Genomic DNA, 24,203 nt, shown 5'->3' with positions numbered 1-24,203 from the left:
GGATGGGAGGTGTCCCCCAAGAGCTCACACGGGAGACAATGCAAGGGGTTCAGAGGGGAAAGGGTTGGGTTGTGAGAGCCTAACCCAGCCCGTGAGTTCGTCCCCTGGGGGGATTAACAGTGGTTACTGAAGAGGTGGGTGTGGCTGGAGGAGGTGGGCCCTGGGCCATGGCTGCGGGTATATATTTGGATGTGGCAAGGGGAGCGCTCTCTCTGCTTCCTCATCACCATGTGAGGGGCTTCCCTCTGCCACACTCTCCCGCCATGTCCTGCCTCACCTGGAGTTCAGAGGAATGGAGCCTGTTGCCTAGTGATTGAGGCCTCTGAAACCGTGAACCCCCAAATAAACTTTTCCTCCTCTACAATTTAGGTCAGGTCCTGTTAGTCACAGCGGAGAAGGAGCTGGCTAGAGGAGGGGAGGTCGCCAGGGGAAAGTCTTCACCAGGCGATGGAGGCTGAGGAGCCCCCTGTGGGCCAGGAGCAAGCTGGACACCCTGGGGTGCCTGTGCATGACAGTCCAAATCCCAGGCCTCTGAAGGGCGGAAGCTGATTGTGTAGCGTTCTGAGGTCCAAAGTCTGAGATCCCCAGGGATGGGGTGTTATGATTTGGATGTGAGGTGTCTCCCAAAAGCTCACATGTGAGTCAAGGCAGGAAGGTTTGGAGAAGAAATGACTGGGCTAAAGCCTTCACCTAATCAGTGACTTAATCCCTAAGGAGGTTAACTGAGTGGTACCTGGAGGCAGGTGGGTGTGGCTGGAGGAAGTGGTTCCGTGGGGATGTGGCTGTGGGGTACATATGTTGTATCTGGAGAGTGGAGTCTCCCTGCTTCCTGATGATGTGAGCTGCTTCCCTCTGCCACGCTCTTCCGCCATGATGTTCTGCTTCATCTCCAGCCCCAAGGAATGGAGCGGGCCTTCTATGGACGAAGACCTCTGAGACTGTAAGCCCTCAAGTAAACCTCTCCTCTCAGTTGTCCTGGTGGGTGTTCTAGTCACTGACTAAAACATGGGACTGCTAGCGAGAGTCCAGGAGTCTCGAGGCCAGGGAGTCTCAAGTTCTACGTCCAAGGCGGGGAGGAGGAGCGTGTCCTAAGACCCTCTCTCTGTTTTCTCTCTGGGACTCCAGCAGATCCGACGGTGCCCACCCACACGGGGGCGGGTCTTCCGCACTGGCTCGGACTCACAGCCAGTCTCCTCTGGAAACACCCTCGGGCTCTCCAGAAGCCATGCTCTCTCCATTCTCTAGGTGCCCCATGATACGGTCACCATCGCAAAGGTGAAGATAAAGAGGTGGAAGCCCAGTCCCAGGCAGGGCCGGCCCTGGGAGAGGTTCGGGGGAGCCGTGCAGGCAGGGCTCTGGATCAGGACTGGTGAAGGGTGGAGCAGGAGACACTAGGAACGAGGTGGGACCACTCAGCAGCAGCCTTTGGGGTACAGAGATGGGAAGCAGCCACTTGTCCATCTCCGTTCCCGTCCCTCACCCTGAAACTCAAGCCAGTCATTCAGGTAGCGAAGGCTTAATGTTCAGTGTCTTTGTATTTGGGGGTGATAAGATTGAGGTCATAAGGGTGGTCCTTAATTTGGTAGGACAGTGTCCTTCTAAGAAGAGGAAGGGTCACCAGAGCCACATGAGGCATTCCCAGAGGAAGGGCCATGCAAGGACACAGAAGGACCTACACAGACCAACAAGCCAGAAGAGAGGCCTCACCAGAAACCAGATCTTCCAGCACCAGGATCACAGACTTCCGGTCTCCAGAACTGTGAGAAAATAAGTGTCGGTTTTCAAGCCACATGGCGTGGGGTGTTTTGTTAGCGCAGCCCACGGAGACTAATACGCTGCCCGGCCACCCTCACCTCCCCGCCACCACCCAGCCAATCCGGCAGACTCGGTGTCAGGGCTTCCCGGAGCCTCATGGAATGCGACACGCCTGTGAGCCAGCCCTGGGCACTCAGCCCTCGGCCACCTGCATGGCGTCAGCCCCCGCCCTTCCCACCAGCAGAGTCCATTTTCGTCCCTTGTCTGTACAACTCTTGACCATCGAGCATTCCAACTCTCAGACTCCACACTGCCTTGTGAGATTAGCAGGAAACTGGCGTCTTCATCTTACCGACAGAAAACTGTCTGCAAAAGCCTGTTAGCGGCTTGCCTGAGACTACGGAGCTAGCGGGTTGCAAAGTCAGTTCTTTGGATCAGACCCCGTCCCTCCCCCTCCAAGCAGCCTCCGGCCAGTGGGTCTCCATTCCCTCCGACCCAGGCAGAGGGGGCGGGCTGCTTGCGTCCCTCCTTCCTCAGTTCTCATCCCGCCTCGGTCCTCCCGGCTCACATTCTCCTTCTCCCTCTGCCCAGAACGCAGCCCGGCCCCACTGTCAGAGCGACAGAGCCCTCCTCAAGGGGCCGGGAAATGGCAGAGGCACATTTTGGGTGGAGGACAGAAGGGATGGGGAGGGGGCTGTTGATACAAGCAAAGCAGACATCCCCGCAGACGCGGCAAGGGCCGCGTGTCCCGTGGCCTCGGCCAAGCCCAGACCTCAAGGGAGGCAGCACCTGAACACGTGGCTTGCACATGGCCCTAGCTGGAGCTCCTAGTGGGAGTTTGCCCTTCCTCAAGGCTGTGGGTCTGTATTGAGCTAAAAAAAAAAGAAAAGAAAAGAAAAGAAAGAAAAGAAAAAAATCTGTTTGGAATCATACAGAATTCCTGGGAAAATGTCAGCTCTCACCCCATCGTCTTCTGGCAGCGGCCTGTATCTTGTCGCCTGTGAGCTCAGGGATGGCTTGCAGTTAGCGCTATTTTGGGAAACTGGCTATTTGTGGAGGCCTATTGTTCCTCAGCTGCTGAGCAGGCAAGTCTGGACCAGGAAGGAGAAGCACTCCACTCCCTGCTGGCCAGTGGGACTCTGCTGTCACACGGACCTGCCACCTCACAGCGCCCAGAGGTTGGTGGTGTCTCTCTTAGCAAGACTGGGGACAGCAGGATAGGTGACCACAACAGCTGGTTCTGTGGGGAGAAGTTACCTGCAGACCTGAGGCACAGGTAGAGCGTGCAGGAGGTAGGGCGCGCCCATGGCCCGGGGTGACTGGGAGGACGTAGGATTAGGCCCAAGTCCAAGTGGAGGCGCTCTAAGAGGAGCACTTTGGGCACAGGACCTCTTGCGCCGTCTTGGGGAGCTGGCCCGTGCTGGCCCAGGCAACACCAAGTACGGAGGCCAGGCTGCCTGCCAGGGCCGTGGCTCACCAGGAATGCACGCGGACCCCGGAGGAGCAGAGTTCGCCCAGGCCCATCTCCAGGGCCTAGTCCACCCCTGGCCCTGAAGTGAATCCTGAGGCTCCCGGGCTTCCTGTTCCCTCAGATCACAGCCGAGCCCCTGTGGGCTCACTCCCTCGCTCAGGTTCTTCTCCCATGTGAACACGGCCTGTCTCCTCCCAGAGTCCTGAGGCGAGGGAAGTGGGCAGATCACAGGTAGCACCCGCATCGAGTGCCGAGGGCATTACCGACGGCCCTGGGGAGCACGGAGGGACCTCTGTGGCCCCGGGGGAGGCTGGCGGGAGCTTCAGCGGGGGGCGTCAGCCGAGGCAACCTCACAGGCACAGTGGAGCCTGCAGCGGGGGAGGACACAGGCTGCTGGGCAGGGCAGGCGACGCCCGGGGACGTGGACAGCGAGAGGCCGACGGCCTGGGAACCGTGAGCGGCGCACATGACCAGACTGAGGGGCTGAGCCTGCGTCACAGTCCCAGGAAGCCCAGCCAGTGCGTCCTCCACGGCAGCCGTCGCCCGCGCATGCTCAGGCTCCACGGCCTCTGACTCAGCCGAGGGTCAAAGACCTGTGTCTCCACTGAGCACTTGTTCTTGTCATGAGTCCCTGAGCGGGTGGCACGACATGGCTCATCCGGCGCTTCCGCGGTCCTCCAGAGGTGACTTACAGGGGACGTGGGAGGACGTGTCGGTCTGTGCAGCATTGTGTGTAAGGGCCTGAGTGTCCTTGCATGCGGGTTTCCCCAGGGGCTCTGGAACCCACCCCAGGCGGCTGCAAGGGATGCGGTGATTCTGAGAGCCCAGGTGGGACCTGACCCCAAACCCTAATACGTGACAGCAGTCATTTTTAAAAACAAGTTTCCAGGCTCACCGGAAACCCAGTTGGGCTGAATGTGAATTCACTCCTCACAGGAACCAAATCTGAGATGTGGCTCCAAAAAGGATGGCCCAGCAGCTGGAAGGAGAGGCTGAGAAGGAGTTTCCTTTTGGCCTCACAGCTGGGGAGTCATCGTCCTTTATGTCAGTGTGCCACTTATGCTTACAAAAGACCATGCACAGAAATTATCTGCTTGCCCCTGCTCTCAAGTGGGTGAACAAGACAGGGGCAGGCTTATTCCCTCCCTCCAGGCGCGAGAACCGAGAGGTGGCTAGTTTGGTTTAAAAAAAAAATGGCTTCCTTCCCTGCAGAGAGAGAGGCCTCCCGCCCCTCCCTGCGTAGCCCTGGTGCAGGAGCCGTAGCAGAAACTGGGTCCTTCTCTGCCTCATCTTTTGTCTTAGAGCCTGGTTTTAAAAACTGCCAGTTCATACAGGAAAGTTCCCTCTGCCACTAAGTCACAGGGGGCCTGGCCGTGACCTGCCCCTCCTGGAGGCCTGTCCGGTACTCTTGGTGCCACGCAGCAGGACCTCCACGCCCTGGCTCCTCTCCTGCTTCCACAGCAACGGTGGAAACAGGGGCACTGTGTCACCCAGGACCTGGAGTGCTGCTCATGAGGCCTTCAAGGTGCATCTATGCCGAGCACACCCGAGATGCCCCGGAGGGAGGTCAGAAGCTGCCGCCACGACCCTTTCCGCTGCCTGAGAGCAGCCCCTGCCCCCTCCAGCTGTGCAAGGGACAAGGGGGGGTTGCAGACCCCCGCAGGCCACGCACCCCTCTTTGTGCCGGAGTACGGGCCGGCCACCTGTTGTTAATCTAGCCTGGTAATCCATCCTGTACTGTGTCAGCAGTTCAAAAGGGCACTGTTAGTATTTTTTGCCGACTTCAATTAATGTGAGATTTCAGAGGCTCCTCTGATCACATTTCATCTGTCACGAGTCAGGAACAAAACACAGATTCCAGTTGAGAGGAGGAAGGAGAAGGAGTTTATTGCAAACAACAACATCCAAACAGTCTGGGCTGGGCCCGGCGAGGGGGTGCGTGGCGCATCCGGCAGTCCCCGCTCCCCGTGGTGCCCCTGGCCTCGGCCCCTGGGTCCCCTTCTGACCCGGTTCCTCCCCTCCCCCAAAGATGTAAGTGCAATAACTTACTTTAAAAGGAAAGAACGGTTCTTTTAATATTTGCTATGATGTAGTTACATGGTGGTATAGGCAGTAAAACTTTATGGAACGGACCTCATTTTTTTTTTTACATTTTTCTGAATTTTTAATCTATTTTTAATATATATTTTTAATATTCCACCCCAGGCCATTAAGCTAAAGGAAAAGTTGCATTTATACAGGGTTAAAATATCTTACAATGAGAACAGTAAGTATGGTTGAGGTTCTTGTTCCTTCTAGCACGCAGCTCTTCCCAACCACGGCAAACAGATCAGACACTGAAAACTGTCCTTCAAAATCAGTAGTATCAAGACCTAGCTCTGTGTGTGTGTGTGTGTGTGTGTGTGTGTGTGTGTGTGTGTGTGTGTGGAGGGCGCAGGCGCACGGGAGGGCCGGGAAGCGCTTCGTTCAATGCCGTCGAGGTGCCGGGGGCGCCTTTCCTCCCTGCAGCATCCTAAGACGTGAAGTGGGGTTGAAGCGGCTTTCGGAAGCGGGACTTTAGTCCTCTTCTCTTTTGTCAGTTGTGTGCTGGTAGATTATTATCCTGGGGGCCAGGTCGCCAACGCCCTCCCCCAGCTGGGCCTTCTGCCTTCCAACAGACCAGGGGCCACAGATGTCTTCCGAGTCCTCAGGGACGGTCTCCTCAGGCGCAGACAATGAGGGCCGCGTGCGCGGGGCACACGGCGGATCTCGTGGAAACGCCCCTTTGTCTATCAGCCAAATTGATGGGAGGTGGGCACCCGAGCTGGGCCCTGCGTGCTGCGCCTGCCCCTGGCAGTGTCTGTGGACTCACCCGGCCACCATGCTTCCCAAAGCTGGCGCATGGTTGAGAGAGCAGAGAATCAAGTATACTGAGAAGAATCCAAGGGAAGCTTGGGAAGCCCTGTCCTGCAAGTGCCACGCCACACCGGAGAGCAGCCTCTCTGCACCGCCAGCCCCTCTGCCCCGGCCCGGGAGGAGGGGTTCAGCAGTGGTAGCAGCACCTCAGGGAGGAGCCTCGGCCGGTGAGCCACCTGCCCAGTGTGGAGGCTGCCCGCCTCCTGTAGCTCCTGTAGGTGGAGAGCTGCCACCTACCCGACTTCATCTCTAAGTGGCCGGCTCTGCGGAGACATCAGGGAACGACCAAAGGAAGTCCTTGCCTCTCCCAGCGTGCTCGTTTGGCAGGGGCCCTGGGGCAGGCAGAGCTTCCCGGGCCCACCTTCACGAGTCGTGCTCCCAGCGAAGCCAGGTGCACAGAGTTCTGCCAGCTCACTTGGCATCCTAAGGCCTTGTCAGGGACCCAGCTGGGAAAGGGCCAGGGGCCCCCCAGCTCTGCCTAGGAGACGCAGCAGGGACCAGGGACTGGCCACATGGCACTGGCCACCTGGGGACAACTGGGCCAAGGCCCTTGGAGCCTGGCGGCACGCCTGGGCCCATCCCTCACGTGGACCACACGTGGCCCCAGTTACTTCTCCTCTTGGGCCTGCGTCACTCTTCTCTGGGTACAAGGACTGTGGAGACTAGAGGCGTCTGGACTTCTCTCCACTCTGTGGCTCTGGGATCTTAGAGTGGTTAGTCGGGCCCTGGAGGGCTGGGACAGGCTCCAGGACAGGGAGGGATGAACAGGGACACTTCACACCAGCAGGGTGAGTCATCAACTCTTCCTGGCTGCTGCAGACGGCAGGCAGCCACAGCCACAGAGACTTTTTCTATTAGGGGCTTTTTCTTCTCTGGGGTTGAAATTTGCCTGACGTGGATCTGGCCTGGCCAAAAAGCAGACACAAGAGGACCAAGCGCCAAAGGTCCTTTCTGGAAGAATCCACCAAAAGTCCTCCCTCTGGCGCTCTCTGGAGCCGTTACGGTTCCTCTGCTCTTGGTACTGATTCTTCCAGGGGTGAGAAAACAGCCATGGTGGAATTTACCCCCACACCCTTCCCCAGCCGCCAGAGCCCCCGAGGAACAGGGGACTGTCCCCGCCTTGAGCTCTTCCCCCGCTGGGCTAGATTTGGGGAGGATGAGTTATTTCCATGGACCTCAGAACTGAAAAAGGATCCCTGAGAGTCCCCCCAAGGGCCTCCGACGTCTGACAGTCCGAGAGCCAAGACTGGAGGGACGTTTCCCTCAGCGTCCAAGACCCTCGTCCCTGCTCTAGGGTCACAGGGACAGCTGCGGTTCCGAGTGGCCTGACTCTTCCTGGGGGAGCCCAAGCCAGGTCCTCCCAAGTCTGTGTCCAGAGCAGGTGAGGACACCAGGTGGAGAGGCCGCCACCCTCCCTCTGCCCACGAGAACAGGGTGGCTCCAGGGCAGGGGCTCTGGCTCCTCCATGCTGAGCCTTCCCGCAGTCCCACCCGGGGCTGTTCTGTGTCTGGGGCCCTGAGCTTGGTGGCCTGGTCCTCCTCGGTGACGAGTAGCAAATAGAGAAGACAGTCTTTCCCAGGGAGAGTGTGCTGCCACCGTGACCGGCTGGGCCTGCTGCCAGACCCTAGCTGAGGGGTCATGTCAGGCAGACGGGGAGCCCCCTTCCTGCAGGCAGGAAGGACATCCTGCCACGTGAAGAGCCACTGGCCATGGAAGGCTGGGACAGGTGAGATGCTGTGGCAAGGGCAAGTGGTCAGTCTGACCACGGAAGGCCATCCTGCCCAGAGGCCCAGCGGAGAGAGCCCAGTGCTGCTCTAGACTTCAGCCACCCAGGGCCTAACCTGGCTATGCATCCCGGGCTGTACGTCCTTCCTCTCCAGGACACTGCTGAGCAGCCTGGCGAGTGACCGGGTGAGACAAGGAAAGGAAGAGCACCAGATCCTCTTGCAGGCCCTCAGGAGGGGCAGCACTGCCCAGATAGAGAATGGAACCACCCAGGCCCCCCACTGTGACAGTGACATCAGGCAGGACAGAGGAAGGGCTTCCCTGTGGCCTTCCTTTCTCCCTCCAGCACCTGGGGGTCCTGGGGGGCCTACTGCCCCCTGCAGTGTGCACCCCAGGCGAGTGTCCCTTGTGAGGGCTGGCCAGGCGCCCTTCCACTCCCCTCCCCCCCAGCTCCAGGGACGGCCAGGCTGCGGGTGGATCCTGGATCTAGAAGTGGGGTTCCGTGTGCTTTTGGGGAGAGGGAAGGGCTGGCAGGTGTGGGGCAGGAGCCAGCTCTGCAGGGCGGCCTGTTCCTCAGATGTGTAACCATCGGCCAGGCCACCAGGGGACCCCCACAGGAGAGGAAAGCATGGACAAGCCCCGACCGAGGCTCCTGGGGCCGGAGGGGAACCTGACTTGGGCTCAGGGTCACCCCAGGCAGGGCAGCAGGACGGGGAGGGCCTTCCGTTTACCATGGAGGCAAAGCTGTGAGACGTGGCCACCTGGCTTCCTCGCTGCCCTGGGCGGGGCGGAGGGCCCACCCGGTGCCAGGTGGGCTGGGCCTGCTGCCGCTCCTCCCGGCAGCCCCCAGCCTCAGACTCGGGGTGGCAGAAAGTGCTGAGGGTCGGGCCCTGGGCCAGGCGGGTTCCTAGGAGGGAGGCTGGGGGCCTGGGAAGCATGGGTATGGCCAGGGCCCCGCGGTGGCAGAGGGCACCGGTGGACGGGAGGGCCTGTCATGTGGCCCAGGAGATGGCGGCGCTGTGCTCCTTGGCCTTCATGCGCAGCGCTGCGATGCTGGAGGTCTTGCGGTCCGGCTCGCCGTTGAGCTCGTAGCCATTGAGGCCGGGGCTGAGGCCAGCTGCTCCGAACAGGCTGCCCATGTGCGTCTGGCCCACGTGACTGCCGGCCCCAGAGACACTCAGGAAGTCGCTGACGCCGCTGGCCCCAGAGCCAGGCGGGTGGGCGTGAGGGGACATGCAGGCGGGCACCGGGTCACAAGGAACCACGCAGGCGGGCACCGGCGAGGCAGCCCCATTGTTGCTGATCCAGGACGGGTTCTGAATCTGGAGAGTGCAGGAGGGGCATCACGAGCTGGCTGCGGCCTGGCAGGGCTCTCCCTCCACCACCTCTCCCTCCTCCCAAGTCCGTCATCACAAAGGACTTTTCTTTTTAATTTTTGGTACCAGGGGCTGAACTCAGGCACTTGACCACTGAGCCACTTCCCAGCCCTGTTTTGTATTTTATTTAGAGACAGGATCTCACTGAGTTGCTTAGTGCTTTGCTTTTGCTTAGGCTGGCTTTGAACTTGGGATCCTCCTGCCTCAGCCTCCCGAGCCACTAGGAATTACAGGCCTACGCCAATGTGGCCAACACAAAGGACACATTCTTGAGTGTCTAACTTGAGGGACACTAGGTACCACTGTGGGGCTGGGGTCTATGCTTTGGCACCCTGTTCCCAGGCAGGCTTTTAGCAGACATTACTTTTTAGGGACTGAACTTCATACTACATCTATGGTCCAGGAAAAGGGTTGCCTGGGCCTGGCTGCTTCCTGTTGCAGACACAGTTGAGGACCTTGTCTCTGCATCTGTGGCAGGGACTGTGCCAGTGACCTCTGACGCTCCCACAGGCCTAGGACAGTGTGGGCCCCTGACCGAGGTGGGCTGACCTCAGCTGAGAGTGCCTGGGGTCAGGAGCCGAGGCTTCGGGCTCCCAGCAGTGGGGATGAGGGCAGGGTGGGGAGGCCTGACCCGGAGTGAACCCTGGCCGGGAGGGGCTGCCTCAGGTGTGGACACACAGACAGAGCCAGGGCCGAATGTCCCTGTGCCACAGGGTGGGCATGAGCTGGACACCTCGCCCTCCATCGGCTGTGATTCCCGCTGCCCTCTGGCTCCCAGCCTCGGGGTGCCCACCTTCCTCTGGCCTCTAAGCACTTTCCAGGATGCAGCTCTGGGTGCGGAGGACCAGCTTTGAGGAGCAGCCACAGGCTTGGGGTCCTCGCTGGCCTCCAGCAGCCTCTGCTGGCCTGCCCTCTCCCTCCTGTGGACATGGTGGGGGGAAGCTGGACCCCAGATCCCGCAGGGTGCTCTGGACATCGAGAGCTGCTGCAGAGGGCCACACTGCCTCTCCCCCAGGACGGAGGGAGGCTGGCCGTGCGGGAGGGTGGCGAGAAGGAGAAGGGAAGGACACAGCAGAGGCGCCTGCAGCTGGCGCTCATAGGAGACCCCGTGCTCCTCAGCCTCGCTGCAGGCCCGGCCCCTGCCCCTGCCTGTGAATCCCGGGCTGGTGGCAGGAGGCAAGGAGCTGGTCCAGGTGGGGAGCCAGAGACCATCTCCCGGCAGGGCACCCGGAGGAGGGCACCTGTGCCGCTGGCTGGCTGGGGGCAGGCCCGGGGCAAGACTTGGAGCTGAAGTGGAGGCTGTGCAGGAATGAGGCCTGAGCAGGGAGGGACCCTGCTGGACAGGTGGAGGGCTGTTGGGAAAGGACTCGGCCCCGGATACGTCCTGTGGCATTGCACTGAGCACTCAGGTGACACTCGCCAGGGTCTGGCTTATGGACGTCCCGGATGGCTTGGGGCATCAGGGGCAAGGAGGGCAGGGAGCCCGGCAGGCGGTGCCTTCGGGAGACCGCAGTCCACATGTCCCTTTGCACCATCTAGGTTTGACCCTCTGAGCGCCCTACAAGGGCTCGAGACAGACACTCTCATCCTGTCCGGTTCACAGGGAAGGAAGGGAGGCTGGGAGGCTGGGAGCGCCGAGGCCGTGTGAAACCGGCAGTTCCGTGTGCATCCCAGCCTGGCCACGAGCCCTCCGGATTTTAGAGCCCCCTTTCCTAGGGACAATGTGAGGACAGCTGAGGTCTGGAGGCCCCTGGCCTTCCACTTGCCTCAGTCCCACAGAAAGAGTGGTCGATGAACCGAGAAGAAAGCTGCTCTCACTGCCTGACCTCCCCTTCCCAGAGGCCCCTCCATGACCCCATCAGGCAGAAACTGATCTGGGCATTCCACCTCAGGTACCAGTCGGCACACGCCTGCAAGGGACAGAGGCCAGGCGAGAGCCGTGAGCGCCACCTTAGGGGACCCAGGCCCTCTTCCCAGGGCCCACTCTGCACACCTCACCTGCGCGTAGTTCTCGGCCCGGGTGAGGAGGGGCAGCTCGTAGGCCGTGGAGAAGTGGGTCCGGACCTGCTGCATCTGCCCGAAGCGCTCCCTCTTCCTCCACTTGGCCCTGCGGTTCTGGAACCAGACCTACGGGACAACAGTGCCATGGGGGTCAGGCCTTGTGTCCCCTGAGCCCCACCTGTCGGGGGCGTGCTTTGGGGTCACAGAACCACCACGGATTGGCCAGACTCCATCTTCGTCCTCGAGAGCTCAGGATCCAGAATCATCTGCACTGAGCCAGGAATTCACTGGTCTAAGCCTCAGAGTCTAGAGCAGGCCAATGTCACACACATGAACAAGTCCCAGTCACCTTCTTAGCAGTCACCCGACCAACCCCAACAAGGGTGCAGCCCACCCTGCTGTGGGTCACAGACTCCCCGGGAGAGCCTGCTAAAAGCTAGGCGCACCCCTCCAGAAACCCCTCTAGAGCAGCAGAGTTAGGGCAGAGCTTTCCCAGATGCTCATGGCGGGCACGCTGGGGCCCGTTGGCTCAGACCCAGATCAGAAGTTGCCCATGTTACTACAGGTGAGCCCCATGGGCACCGGCAGCTGTCGGGAAGCTTCTGGAAGACAGCACTGGGTCTGGAAGGAGGGAGGCCTAGGCCTGAGCTGAGGTCAGTGAGGCGTGTCCAGGAGGTCTGAGGAGGCCAGTCTGGGTTGGTGGAGACACAGCTGGATCGTGGGGGCCTTGAATGCCAAGGGAGGGCTTTGTCCTCCATGCCTGTCCACAGTGGCCACTGCAAAATCTGTGCGGAGAGTGGCCTGATGCTGAGGAGGGGCGGGGTCACCTGTCCTGGGCGTGGGCAGGTGGGCTGGGCCTGACCGCCCACCTGGCTGGGAGGAGAGGCCCCCGCCAGGTGCCCTGCCCTGGGCTCGGAGTGGCTGCCAGGTCCTTTTACGTGGGGGAGCATGTCTGGCAGGCTGTGCACGTTGTGGAGCTCATGGCCAAGGGCTCACCTGGGGCGGGCTACCTCTGGCCTTGACTTGGGATGGAGGGAGTGGTGGGGGCACGGCAGAGAGGGTGGGAGAGGGAGGGGGCCAGGCGAGGCCTCAGGCTTGGTCAGAGGCAGACCTGGGCGCTCCCGCAGCTGGATGCCCCCAGCCAGTGGGCACAGCCCAGAGCCCGGTGCCGGCTGGGACAGGCAGCAGCCTCGTCAAGCTCTTCCAGCCCTGGCCTCGGAGAGAGCTGGCTCTCATGAGGGACCAGTGGACACCCTGCCCCATCCGCCAGGAGGGACGCTGCGTGACACTAGAGATAGGGAAGCTGCCTCAGGAACCCCTCTGCTGGGAGCCCCCAGCTTCCTCAGGAACCCCTTCGAGGAAGAAAGAGCCCCCCGGGAGGCTGCCCGGCTGCTCAGGCTTTGGGTGTGGTGGCCAACGGCCTGGCCTCGCCATGGACAGCTGGTCTCAGTGTGGCGAGGACAGAGCCTCTGAGAGCAGCAGGGCCGGCGGGGGCCTGCAGTCACGGCCGGAGCCCTTCCAGTGTGTTTATTTAGAGCTCCGGCCTTTCCTGCTGCCTCTTGCTGGCGGAAGGAGGTAGAAAGAGGGGGCTGTGTCTTGGGGTGGCGGGGGATGGGGGGGGTGGAGGTGGGGGGGTGGTGCCGGGACAGTGCCCCTCCACTCCTGCTAACCCCGTGCACACGCACGCGCACACACACACACACCGCACCCTCGGGGGACCTCCTGGCTTGGGGGCTGAGGCCCTGCCCTGGAGCCTCGGGGGCCCCTCTTCCTCCAGAGCCCGGGGTCCGGGCCCAGGCCGCCCACTGGGAGCCGGGGCCGTGGGGTCTCCTCTGAGCGATGCTGAAACGGGATCCCCTTTATCAGTGGCGGGAGGGGGCGGCGGGATGGGAGGGAATCGGAGGAGCTAGTTTTCATTTCGTGTTTAATTTCCTGCAGGCTGAGCTCAGCCTTTCCGCTCCTTCCTCAGCCTCCCGGGGGTTCTGGGGAGAGCTGGGGGAGGGGAGCCCCCAGAGCTTCAGCAGACACGGCCTTCTCTCCAGGGGGTGGGGCGAAGGCAGGAGCCCGTTATGGCCGCCTCTCCTGGGCCTCTGGGCCCCAGGTCCCCTTGGCCTTGGGTGGGTGGAGGTGGGAGGCCTCACCGCAGGCCCCAGAATGGAGGCGGCCCAGGTGGGCTGGAGGGGACAGGGTGTCTGGTGTCTGGCAAAGGGGTCTGCGACCATCGAGGGGCGGGTTACCTGGCAGGCAGGTGAAGGGGCAGGGGCAGAGAGCCGGGCCTGAGGGGTTCATCTGAGGCTGGGACGAGGAGCTGGGCTGGTGGGAACGGCCTGCCCTCCCTCTCCAGGGTTCCTCTGACCCCAAGTCTTACTTTTGCAGGAGGCCAGATCGAGCCTGCCGTTGAGTTAGCAGGGCTCTCCAGCACCCCACCCTGGGAGGTGGCAGGGCGTCGGGCCTCTGTGCCCACGTCCATGGTCCCGAGGCCGGGAGCAGCCTCCCTCCCTGACCCGCAGCTGTGCCTCTGGGCCTCAGGGCTCTGCCGCCACAGGCCTGTCCCCGCTGAGCAACCCAGGGAGGGGAGGAGGAGACCCACCCTGCTCCCAGTCACTCTCCCATCCTGAACGTCACGCCCCAGGACCACCCGGGCCTGGGCCCACTCAGCACAGGCCTCTCCCAAGGACCAGGCTGTGCAGGGAACCAACTGTCTTGGCGGAGGCCTCGAAACCGCAGCCCATCTGGGGCCAGGGCGGGGTGGCCCAGGGCGGGGAGGCCTCTGTCTTATTGTCTTCAGACACCAGCTGCGGAGATCGGAATCCCAGACAGCAGAGAGAGGCCCTGCAGCCCCCTGGAGCAGGGCCAGGCCCCCGGCTTCTTCCCAGGAAGAGTCCATCCTGGGACCCCGGTGCCCCTCCCTGTCCTGCCACCGCTCCACGCCAGGCACCCGGCTCACCACCAGCCGAGTGCCGGCCCCAGAGGCAGGCCTGGGGTTCCACCACAACCCCATGGCCCTCGGGGCACTGCCAGGCCCCGAGCTCCACACCGAGGTCTGACGCACAAGACGATCCCACCCACCCTGCTGCCTGTGACAGAGCTCGGAACAATCTGGCATGTGTCCTGGTACAGAAAGTCAAGTCAAGGAGCCCGGACGGGGACTCAGGAGTCCTGGCTCAGCACTGCCTCTGGGCCGCGGTTCACTTCAGGTAGCTCTTCCCACCGCTGCGTCCTTCTCCCTTCTCTACCAAACCAGAAGGTCAGGTGATCCTCTCTGTGTCCATCACCTTCCCATGAGAGGGTAAGCGAGGCAACGTAGGGTTTCGCTTTCTGCTTTGGCTGCCAGGAAGCTCAGGGTTGAAGTTCGTCCTCAACAGCAACTCGGAGCCTTAGCCGAGAAATTTGAGATAACTACCTCCCCGTTCCATGACCCTGTTCTTGATCTTAGATTAAAATAAGAAACCTTGAACTGTTCAACTCTGAAAGGAGACATGCATGGGTATGTGTGTGCGGAGAGAATATTCCCCCGACCTGCACAGGGTGACTAACGTGCTCTCTGCACTGCGTCCTCTCTGTGCCTGCTGCCCAATGGGCGGTCCTTTCTTTAACACCTGGTGAGTTCTGCTCCTGCACTCCCGATCCTTCACGAGGAAGCCTGGGTGTGTGCACACACGCACGCACACGCACGCACACATGCTGAACCTAAGAGGCACCAGCGGCTGCCATGCCACACAGCACGTGCGGCGGTCTCCTGGTAGGGGCCTCCTCCCCACCTACACCCATGGCTCCCCGAGTCCATCAGTTGGAGCCACGGTCAGATGCTGGGGCTGCTGCCAGAGCCAGGCAGGCGAGGGCCTCTGAGCCCGGGAGGCCCCAGCTCCGTCCTCATTCACGCAGGCTCAACACGTGACTCCTGAGCCGCTTTGAGTAGCTGCAGTCTGGAGAGCTGCAGGTTTATTGGTACCTGCTGTTTCTTTTTCACGTTGGCTGTTTTGGATGGAAAAGTTTCTGGACTAGATTACAAATGCCTCCTCGGCCTTAGCCTACAGAACATGGCTGACACACAGAGGTTTCATGATGCCTTAGAGCCGCCCTGCTCAAGATCTCCAGTGAACTGGCCACCGTGCCCGGGTCTGCCAGGGGCACAGGGGTCTCGGCAGTCCATCCTGCTGGGCTGCACTGTGCTGTGCTGATTAAAAAGAAAAAAATCCTTTTTGTTCACAGGCTGCTGATTTTTCGGGCACCCTGGAGGGGAAAACTGCCATGTGACCCCTTTTCTCTGCCACAGATAGAGGGTGCTGGGGATTGAACCCAGGGGGTGGCTCTACCACTGAGCCACATCCCAGCCCTTTTAATTTTTATTTTTAATTCATTACTTTATTTTTTGTTTTGAGACAGGATCTCGCTAAGACGCTTAGAGTCTCACTAAATTGCTGAGGCTGACCTTGAACTCGTGGTCCTCCCGCCTCAGCCTCCTGAATTGCTGGGATTACAGGCGTGTGCCACCACACCAGGCTTGTGTCTGCCTTTTCCACCATGCCCTGGGCTGGAAGCAGCCTACGAGTGAGGTTTGTTTGTGTTGCACCGAAGCCTGAAGTTCAGCATGTGACTTCTGCTGCCTGTATTCAGGCTCAGAGTGCTTCGCCCCTAGTCCTTTCTTTGCTACGATTTCACGCGGGGAAGCGGGACGCATCTCCTGGTCAGAGGTCAGGTGCTCTACGGATGTCTATTTCTTGCCCTTGGTGCTCTAGGTTCAACCCTCCCCATTGGTGGGGACACAAGGTGACCAATTAAGGAATCTAGGCTCCAGTGGGAGGAGACAAGGCACTTAAGCTGGTCACCGTTCTATAAAGTCAAAGCGAACTGTGTGGAGAGGTGTCCTGCTTTGGTTGCGTTGGGCTGAGTTGTATTGGTGAGTCATATGGGCTTGTGTTGTGCTGTGTTGTGTTGTGTGGGCTTGTGTTTTGTTAGGTTGTGTTGTGTTGGCTTGTGTTGTGTGGGGTTGTGTTGTGTAGCGTTGGCTTGTGTTGTGTTGGGTTGTGTTGTGTGGGCTTGTGTTGTGTGGGCTTGTGTTGTTGCGTTGTGTGGACTTGTGTTGCGTTGTGCTGTTGTGTGGGCTTGTGTTGTATTGTGTGGGCTTGTGTTGTGTTGTGTGGGTTTGTGTTATGTTGTGTAGTGTGTGGGCTTGTGTTGTGTGGGCTTGTGTTGTTGTGTTGTGTGGACTTGTGTTGTGCTGTTGTGTGGGCTTATGTTGTGTTGTGTGGGCTTGTGTTGTGTTGTGTGGGTTTGTGTTGTGTTGTGTTGTGCTGTGTTGTGCTGTTGTGTGGGCTGGGTGGAGGCTCGTGGTTGGGCGGTGGCGGGCCTACTGCCCTGGCCACCATGGCAGCAGACTCCGCGGGGAGGTGTGTTGAGTTGGGACCTGTCGGGCAGGAGCGGCGGCCGTCCCAGGGAAGATCTGGTTGTCCCTGCCTCCGCCTGGCTGCCGTGGTGCCTTTGCGTTTGAGGGGCTTCCCAGGCCTTCCAGCGCAGAGGGCCACCTGCTCCTTCACGGAGGGCCCTGGGCTCTCAGGCAGCGGGCTCCTACCCCTCTGCTGCAGCCCCGCTTCTTTCGCCCCCTGCACAGTGGGGGAGCCTGTCTTGTGGCTAAGCACACGGTGGCTGGAGCCCCAGCCCCAGCCTCTGGGTGGCCTCTGGGCGCAGGAAGCCACTGCGAGCCCGCTCGCGGCCCGCCGCCCCACTGACCTGCACGCGCGCCTCGGTGAGGTCGGTCCTCATGGCCAGCTGCTCCCGCGCGTACACGTCGGGGTAGTGCGTCTTCTGGAAGACCTTCTCCAGCTCCTCCAGCTGGTAGCTGGTGAAGGTCGTGCGGTTCCGCCGCTTCTTGCCTTTACTGCTCTCCGAGTCCGCCTTCTCCAGCGGGCTGGGGAGGTCGGCACTGGCCCGGTCCTGGGGCCCCTTCCCGCCGGCCTCCTTCACACTGAGGTAGCTGCTGTCCATGCCCACGGTGTCCGAGTCAGGGGGCAGCTCCGGCTCCCCCAGGGAGCTCTCTTTGGCTGAGGGGAGAGGAAACAGGGTCAGACACCAGCGGCCGAGCCGACAGGAGAGGAGGAGAGGCGTCGCGTGCTGTGTGGCCCTGGCCAAGCCCACTCCCCTCTGAACCGTGGGACTCGAATCCCCACTCCTCCCTGGGCCGGGACGTCTCTGGGCATGGAAGAGGCTGGCCCAGCGCCCTGGCCTCCCTGGCAGGTGGAAACCCAGCAGTCATGCCTGGTCCCACTGGCTTGGGAGGTGCCAGCAGAGGCCATCGCTGAGACAGTCTGGTCTCGTCTGAAGTTCAGAGAAGTCCTGAGCTGCCGTCCTGAGTCCAGGGCCGAGGGGTCAGTGCCCTCGCCAACCCGGCCCTTGGCCCGGCCTCACCTCCTGCGCACTGGGTCTTTCTCTTGGGAGTGGGCACAATGGAGGCACCGGGCTTGTTCCCTTTCACAAGCTGTGAACTGCCCGCTGTTGACTGAGGCCACCCAGCGCCCGCCACCAGAGGCCAGCCTTGGGGCCCTGGGCACTGAGCAGCTCGCGGCCACTGCCCGCTGGCATGGGGCCTCCCGTGCCCATCCCCAGAGGCTCAGGGCTCTAAGGGGCTGCGGAGCCAACCCACAGGTTAGGATGAGGAAACGGAGCCAAGCGGAGGGTGGGCAGAGCAGCAGTCCACGACCCGGAGACACGCTTGCCTCCAGGCAGGGCGTAGGGTGTGGGCCCTGGGGCCGGGTTCGAGACCCACACCTGCGATTCCAGCTCTGTGCCCCAGGGGTTGACCCACCCTCCATGCCTCGGCCTCCCCTCTCTCGGGGAGCTAAAGACACCCATCGGGTCTCCCCGCGGTGGCCATGGGAACCAGGAGGCACTGGGCACAGGGCTGCTGTGCAGGCGTTCGCCAGGGTTGGGTCCCATTTCTGGTCTGGCCTGCCAAGCCCACCGCCACAGTCGGCACCAGAGGACTCCAGCCCTGGAGAAATCCCCCTGGAGAAGGCCCAGGCACAGGAGTCTGCAGGGGTGCTGTGGGGAGGGCACCAACGAGGCGCCTGGGCACATGGGTGAGAGGCCCTCGATAGCCAAAGGCCCCTGCCTGTGATTTGTGGTAAAGGGACCTGGCCGAGTGCGACCACGTGCACGGCTGATAAGACGCGCAGGGCATGATCGAGATGTCGTGTGCGCACACTCAGATGGTTGGCACAGCATGTGTTGTGGGAATGAGCATCTCCCCTTTGACCCTCAGGCTCTTCTTCTGGAAATAAGCCCAAGTGACGGGCACCAAAGGTCAGGGTGAGTCCTTGAGCCTGGGTCTCTGACTCCACGCCTGTCCCAGAGGCCGAGGGCCATTCACTCTCAGCCCTGGCTCTGGGTGTCCTGGGGAAGCCGAGAGGGACATTTTGCCTCTGTCCGCCAGTGTCTCCAAGGCACCAAGGAAAGGTGGCAGAGGTGAGTGCCCAGAGTAGGCCTGGGAACAGCTTCAGGAGGCCACGCCTGGTCCCCACACAGATGCCACGGGGATGGTGACGGCCCAGAGGCATCGCACATGACACCGAGTGAGCCCAGGCGCACGCAGACAGCCTTATGCAAACTGCAGTTGGCAGCCGGGACCAGAGCTTTCAGCAGAGATATTTATCTTCTTGGCAGACAAATAAGTTTTATGTTTTGGGGTTTTTTTAAAGAAAGAAATCCCACCCAGCCTCTCCAAAAATAACCCTCCCCGTTACACAACTTCCTGAGGCCAGGCCAGGGGGCTGGCCCTGTCCCACCTGCCCTCAGGCTGCTCCAGGCCCCAGTCCGTAGCCCCGGGACCCTCAAGTCTCCTCTGGCATCCAACCTGGGGGCCACCGCCCCACACAGGGGGACCTGGGGCCAGGCCAGGGCAGCTCCAGCTCATGGAAACCAGGGTTGGCGGGACCACCCCAAACCCCTGGCTTAACGGAGGGGAAGCCAAGGCCAGAGAGAAGATGGAGTGTGTCCCCCTCATCCACAGAACGGCCTCAGCCAGGACGGCCTACTCTCTACCCTGCGGCCCGTTCCGGAGAGAAGGGAAAGGAGAAGGAATCCAGGGCCTCAGGGGGTCCTGGGATACTGCTGTGGTCGTCCTGAGGGATGAGGGAATGGGGTACAGCCCAGAGGAGCCCCCAGCAGGATGCCGGCTCTTGATGCAAAAGCCAGAGAAGGCAGAAGGTCCAGCCTCCACAGTGAGAAACAGGGACCCAGTTTTACGCCTCCCCAGCCTCCCGCTGAGACCAGGCGAGGGGAGAGACAGGGAGGGGCACCGAGCACAAGGACCAGGGGCCCAGGACCTGGGGCACCTGGCTGGACCCCGGCTCTGCGCGCCCTGCCTGCGACTTCAGAGGGCAGACTGCTCCGCCGGGAGTCTCATGGATACATGGGGGCAGCAGACCCCGTAAGGAGAGAGGAGGACCAGGAGGGCTGGTTGGCACTGCCGCAGCCCGTGGGCAGCGCAGGCTGGCAGCGGCAGGGGCAGCGGTGCTGGGGCGGCAGCAAGCCTGGAAGGGTGAGGCCTCTGGCTCGCTGAGGAAGACGGAAGGAGGCCCGCTCAGCCCCAGCTTCTGGATCATAAGTCATTGCGTTGATTCTGAGACTGGGTCTCCGGACGATGAAGAAAACCTCCGCTGACCACCGCTCAGGTGGCAAGCCACGGCCCTCCCGGGTGCTGGGGCTCCGACCCGGGTGGCAGGGGCCATCTGACCCCAGGACAGGAGGAGCACGTGCCCCAGACCCAGCCCTTCTCCATGTCCTGCAGGGCTGGCTCGCTGTCCTGGTCCAGACCCTTCCCCACGCAGCTTCATGGACACAGCTGCCCCTCCCACAGCTGCCATCCTCCTGGCCGATGGCTCTGGTCCCCATGGCTGTTTTCACGTGGCTCTGAGACCAAGGGGGCCAACTGAGACAGGTGCACGTCAGGGGGCAGGTGGGCGGCAGGCCGGGCCGCGGGAGCCAGCAGATCACCCGCAACCTGATGCTCTGGAGGGTCCAGCTGGACAGCGCCTGAGGCCTGGCGCTGCTCAGACTCCAGCCAGCCTCGCTGCCCTTGGGATGGCCACTGAGAACAGAGACCCTGCCGCTCCCCCCAGTTACTCCTGACCAAAACCACTGGCCTCTTGGCCCCACCGCCCCTGCCTGGAAACTTCTTCTCTTCCAAACTCCAATGACACACCGGCTCCTCCAGGAAGCCCTCCAGGATGCCCAGCCCTGTCCACAGCTCGCCTCTCCAGTGACTGCCTGTGCTTGCTGACCAGGGTCTAACCAGCCTCCGTGTCCGGCCCCGCCTGCAGGCCCTCCTGTCATCTGTCCCTTCTCCACCCAGGGCTCTAGCACAGCATGGGCAGCAGCAGAGTTGAGGGAGGGCTGTGGAAGAGCAGGTGAACTCTCACAGGCAAGCACCCTGGGCTCTCACTCTGTGTCCTTGCGTACCTACTGTGTGCTGGTCCCCTCCAGCACACAGGCAGAACATGTTAGTCGTACAAAATGAAGGAACCAGTTCATCCTGCTCCGCGGAGAGAACAAAGCAGACCAGACACGTTAAAAAGGGACTGCAGAAACTGTAACCGTCCAGGGTGGACGTCCTGTGGCAGATGACTGGGGACAGCGGGGAGAAGAAAGACCAGGTCAGACCTTGAGGGGCCTGGGCAGGAAAGGAGAGCCAGGGAGGGCAGCCGACCCTGGGTGAAAAGGTCAGAAGAGGCTCGTGAACTCAGCGTCAAAAACCAAGGAGGGGCTGGGCACGGTGGTGCACGCCGGCCGTCCAGCAACTGGGGAGGCTGAGGCAGGAGGATGGCAGGTTCAAAGCCAGCCTCAGCAACTTAGTGAGGCCCTAAGCCACTCAGTGAGACCCTGTCTCTAAATAAAATACAAAATAGGGCTGGGGATGTGGCTCAGTGGTTAAGTGCCCCCGGGGCTCAATCCCAGGTACGAAAATAAATAAATAAATAAATAAATAAAAGGGTCGTGAGTCCCAGGGGAGGCACCACCCAGCATGGGAGGAAGGAACCCAGAGCCCTCCGCTTGCCCGGCTGCCAGGGAGCCTCCTCCACCAGCACTGGAGCAGGCTGCGCAGCACCAGAGCCCTGCCTGGGTCCCCCCTTGGCTGCCTTCTCAGGACCCTCATCAGCCGCAGGACAAGGACCCAGACTAGCTGGGGGCTGCGCCCCTCCCAGAGCAGGGAGGGGCCTGGCGGGAAGGTCCCCGGGACACGAGGTGGGCCGGGACAATGCAGCCCCAGCCCGCAGCTCCCCAGTGTTAATCTGGAAGAAGCCCCTGACCGCCGAGAGGAGGCCATGCGGCCACCACCAAGAGCAAGGCCTGGCCCGAGGCAGGCGCCCACCAGGGTGGCCTCATGGCAGCGAAGCTTCTTCTGACCCCTTCTGATGAGGCTGCAGCTCTGGGTCCAAGCTTCCACCGCTCCTCAGGAGCCACAGGCAGGTCCTTTCTGCTCTGGGGACTCCGCCGGGGACACACCCAGCGCACACCCTTCCCAGAGCCCCTGCTCCCGCGAGGCACCGCCCCGGCTGGTGGGTGTGGCCGGGCGGAGAAGCTTCTTCACCCCATCGCCCCCCACCCGCTTGTCTGTTCAACCCAGTGACGTCATTAGATTCAGGGACCCCTCTTTTTAGAGTGCATTTCCCGAAGTCACTGTGACAGGTGGGGGTGCTGGGGCCTCTTGTGGCGTTCTCCGTGGATGTGCCCCCTAGGGCGTGGGCACCAGCCTGCCGTTGGGGTGGCTGTGGGGACACGTGTGCGGGGCTTGCCGACGGGTCTGCGGAGAGGGCACTGTGCAGGGGTCCAGCGTGGGCACTAGGTGGGGGTGCCTCTGGGCATGCGCAGTTGTGGGTGGGGGTGGTCACCGGCAACCGGCCCCAGCGCAGGCCTGGGGTGGGCACAGTGTGCTAGAGCGCAGGGCTCCGGGGTCTGGGTGATTTTATTCCCCATGGTTTTGATTACATCCAAACCATTTTGATTTTTCCTCCAAACATCTGCTTTGTGGGGGGCCATGTGGCTCTCCGGCTCTGATCTGGGGAGTGCCGGCCCCACAGCCAGCGTGCGGTCCTTTCGTGCTATCTAAAGGGCACTGGCTAAACTACTGCTATCCATCAGTCGAGTGGGGGTGGCGGAGGTTAAAGGTTAGCCATCGATCTCGTCCCCGCCCCTCCTCCGCCGCCCTGGGCTCTCCGAGCTCCACTCGGATGCCCTACCTTAGCTCTACTCCCAGTAAAGAATGCCCGAGGGGCAGCAGGGACTGGGTGACATCGCAGCCACCATGCATGGAACACGTCTGTGCGCAAGGGACTGCCAGTCCACAGGAGTGCGTGGTGATGCCCATACTCAGGCCAGCCACTCAGAGGGGACACCAGCCCTGTCACCAACACCCATCCACCAAACCCTAAAACGCTTTTCTGAACAAGGAAAGTCACAGACCAGAGGAGGCTGAGGGAAGACAAGGACCAAAAGGAAAGAGGTGTCCCAGCATAAGGACATCGGAGGAAACCAGTGAAATCGGAATGAAGCAGGGAGTTTAATTAGTAGGAATGTTAGATATCATCATAATCATAAATAAAGGTGGGCAACTATTTGAATCACCAAAGAAGCTATACAGGTGGCAAATAAGTGTGGACATGGACTCAGCATCGTTATCCATTGTGAAAATGCAAATCAAAACCACAGTGAGATTTCCCTGCAGCCCGTGACTGTGGAAAAAGGAAAACCTGACCCTGCTAAGTTAGAGGGAGGGTGTGGAGCCCTGCACCCTGCAGCGCTCAGACACCACCGGTGGGAAAACAATCTACAGAATTCAACTGACACTTAGCTCACAACCCAGCAATCCCACTTCAGGCCTCTGTCCTGAAGAAAGGAAGGCTGAGTGCCACAGTTTAGCAAGAGTGCTATCGTTTGGGTCTGGAATGCCCCCAAAGGCCCATGTGTTGAAGCTTGGTCCTCAGTTTGGTACTTTTGGAAAGTGGTAGAGCCTTTTTTTAAATTTCCATATTCTTTATTGGAGTGTTTATCTTGGTGGGATCTGTTGTTACGTATGCACACGATATAACGATATAATTTGAATGTCATTCCCCAGTATTTCCCCCTTTCGTCTCCCCCTCCCCCTTGTCTCTTTCCTCTACTCCACTGATCTCCCTTCCATTTTCATGAGATCCTCCCACACCTACCTTTTTCCTTCCTAGCATCTACGTGAAAGAACACACACAACCCCTGACCTTCTGAGTTTGGCTTAGTTCACTTAACATAATGATCTCAAGTGCTATCCATTTTCCTACAAATGACACAGTTTTCATTCTTCTTTATGGTTGAGTCAAACACCATGGTGTATCGATACCGCGTTCTCTTTATGCATTCATCTGTTGACAGACACCTGGGCTGGTCCCATCGTTCAGCTCTTGTGAGTTGTGATGCTGTAAGTGTGGGTGTGTACGTGTCACTGTAGCACACTGACTTTAACTATTGAGGGTAAACACCGAGAAGGGGTATAGCTGGGCCATGGGATGTTTCCATGCCTAGTCTTTTGAGGAACCTCCATGCTGATTTCCATAGTGGTTGCACTAATTTACAAGCCCACAACGGTGTACAAGTGCTCCTCTTTTTCCACATCCTCTCCAGCATTTATTATTGTGTTCTTGGTGACTGCCATTTTGACTGGTGTGAGATGAAATCTCAATGCAGTTTTGATTTGCATTGGAAAGTGGTAGGACCTTTAAGAGGTGGGGGATAGGAGAGGTCACAGATCACTGGTGTCATACCCTTGAATGGGATTATGGGATGCCAGTCTCCTCTCTCTACTTTCCAGCTGCCTTGAAGTGAGATGTTCCTCTACTTCATGCTCCTGCCATGATGCGCAGCCTCACAACAGGCCCAAGGCAACAGGGCCAACCGATCATGAACTGAAAACCTCTAAAACTATGAGCAAAGATTAACTTTTCTGCTTTTTAAAT

General features: G+C 60.4%; 1 protein-coding gene across 1 annotated transcript in view; it reads right to left on the bottom strand.

Annotated features, from left to right (window-relative positions):
• Positions 1-7,961: 7,961 nt before the first annotated feature.
• ALX4 (ALX homeobox 4) overlaps positions 7,962-24,203 on the bottom strand; it is a 38,302-nt gene continuing 22,060 nt past the window's right edge. Inside the window, exons 2-4 of the mRNA XM_079103046.1 lie at positions 16,954-17,264; positions 11,221-11,349; positions 7,962-9,168 (exon numbers count right to left, since the gene is read on the bottom strand). Of these exons, the coding sequence (XP_078959172.1) occupies positions 8,839-9,168; positions 11,221-11,349; positions 16,954-17,264 (770 nt within the window). The 3' untranslated portion in view covers positions 7,962-8,838. The remainder of the gene's footprint in view (positions 9,169-11,220; positions 11,350-16,953; positions 17,265-24,203) is intronic.

Source organism: Sciurus vulgaris (assembly GCF_902686455.1).
Source record: "Sciurus vulgaris genome assembly, chromosome: 11".
In the NCBI taxonomy this organism is placed as follows: domain Eukaryota; kingdom Metazoa; phylum Chordata; class Mammalia; order Rodentia; family Sciuridae; genus Sciurus; species Sciurus vulgaris.
Note: the sequence above shows the minus strand (reverse complement) of the source record. Positions and strands in the feature narration are given on the sequence as shown.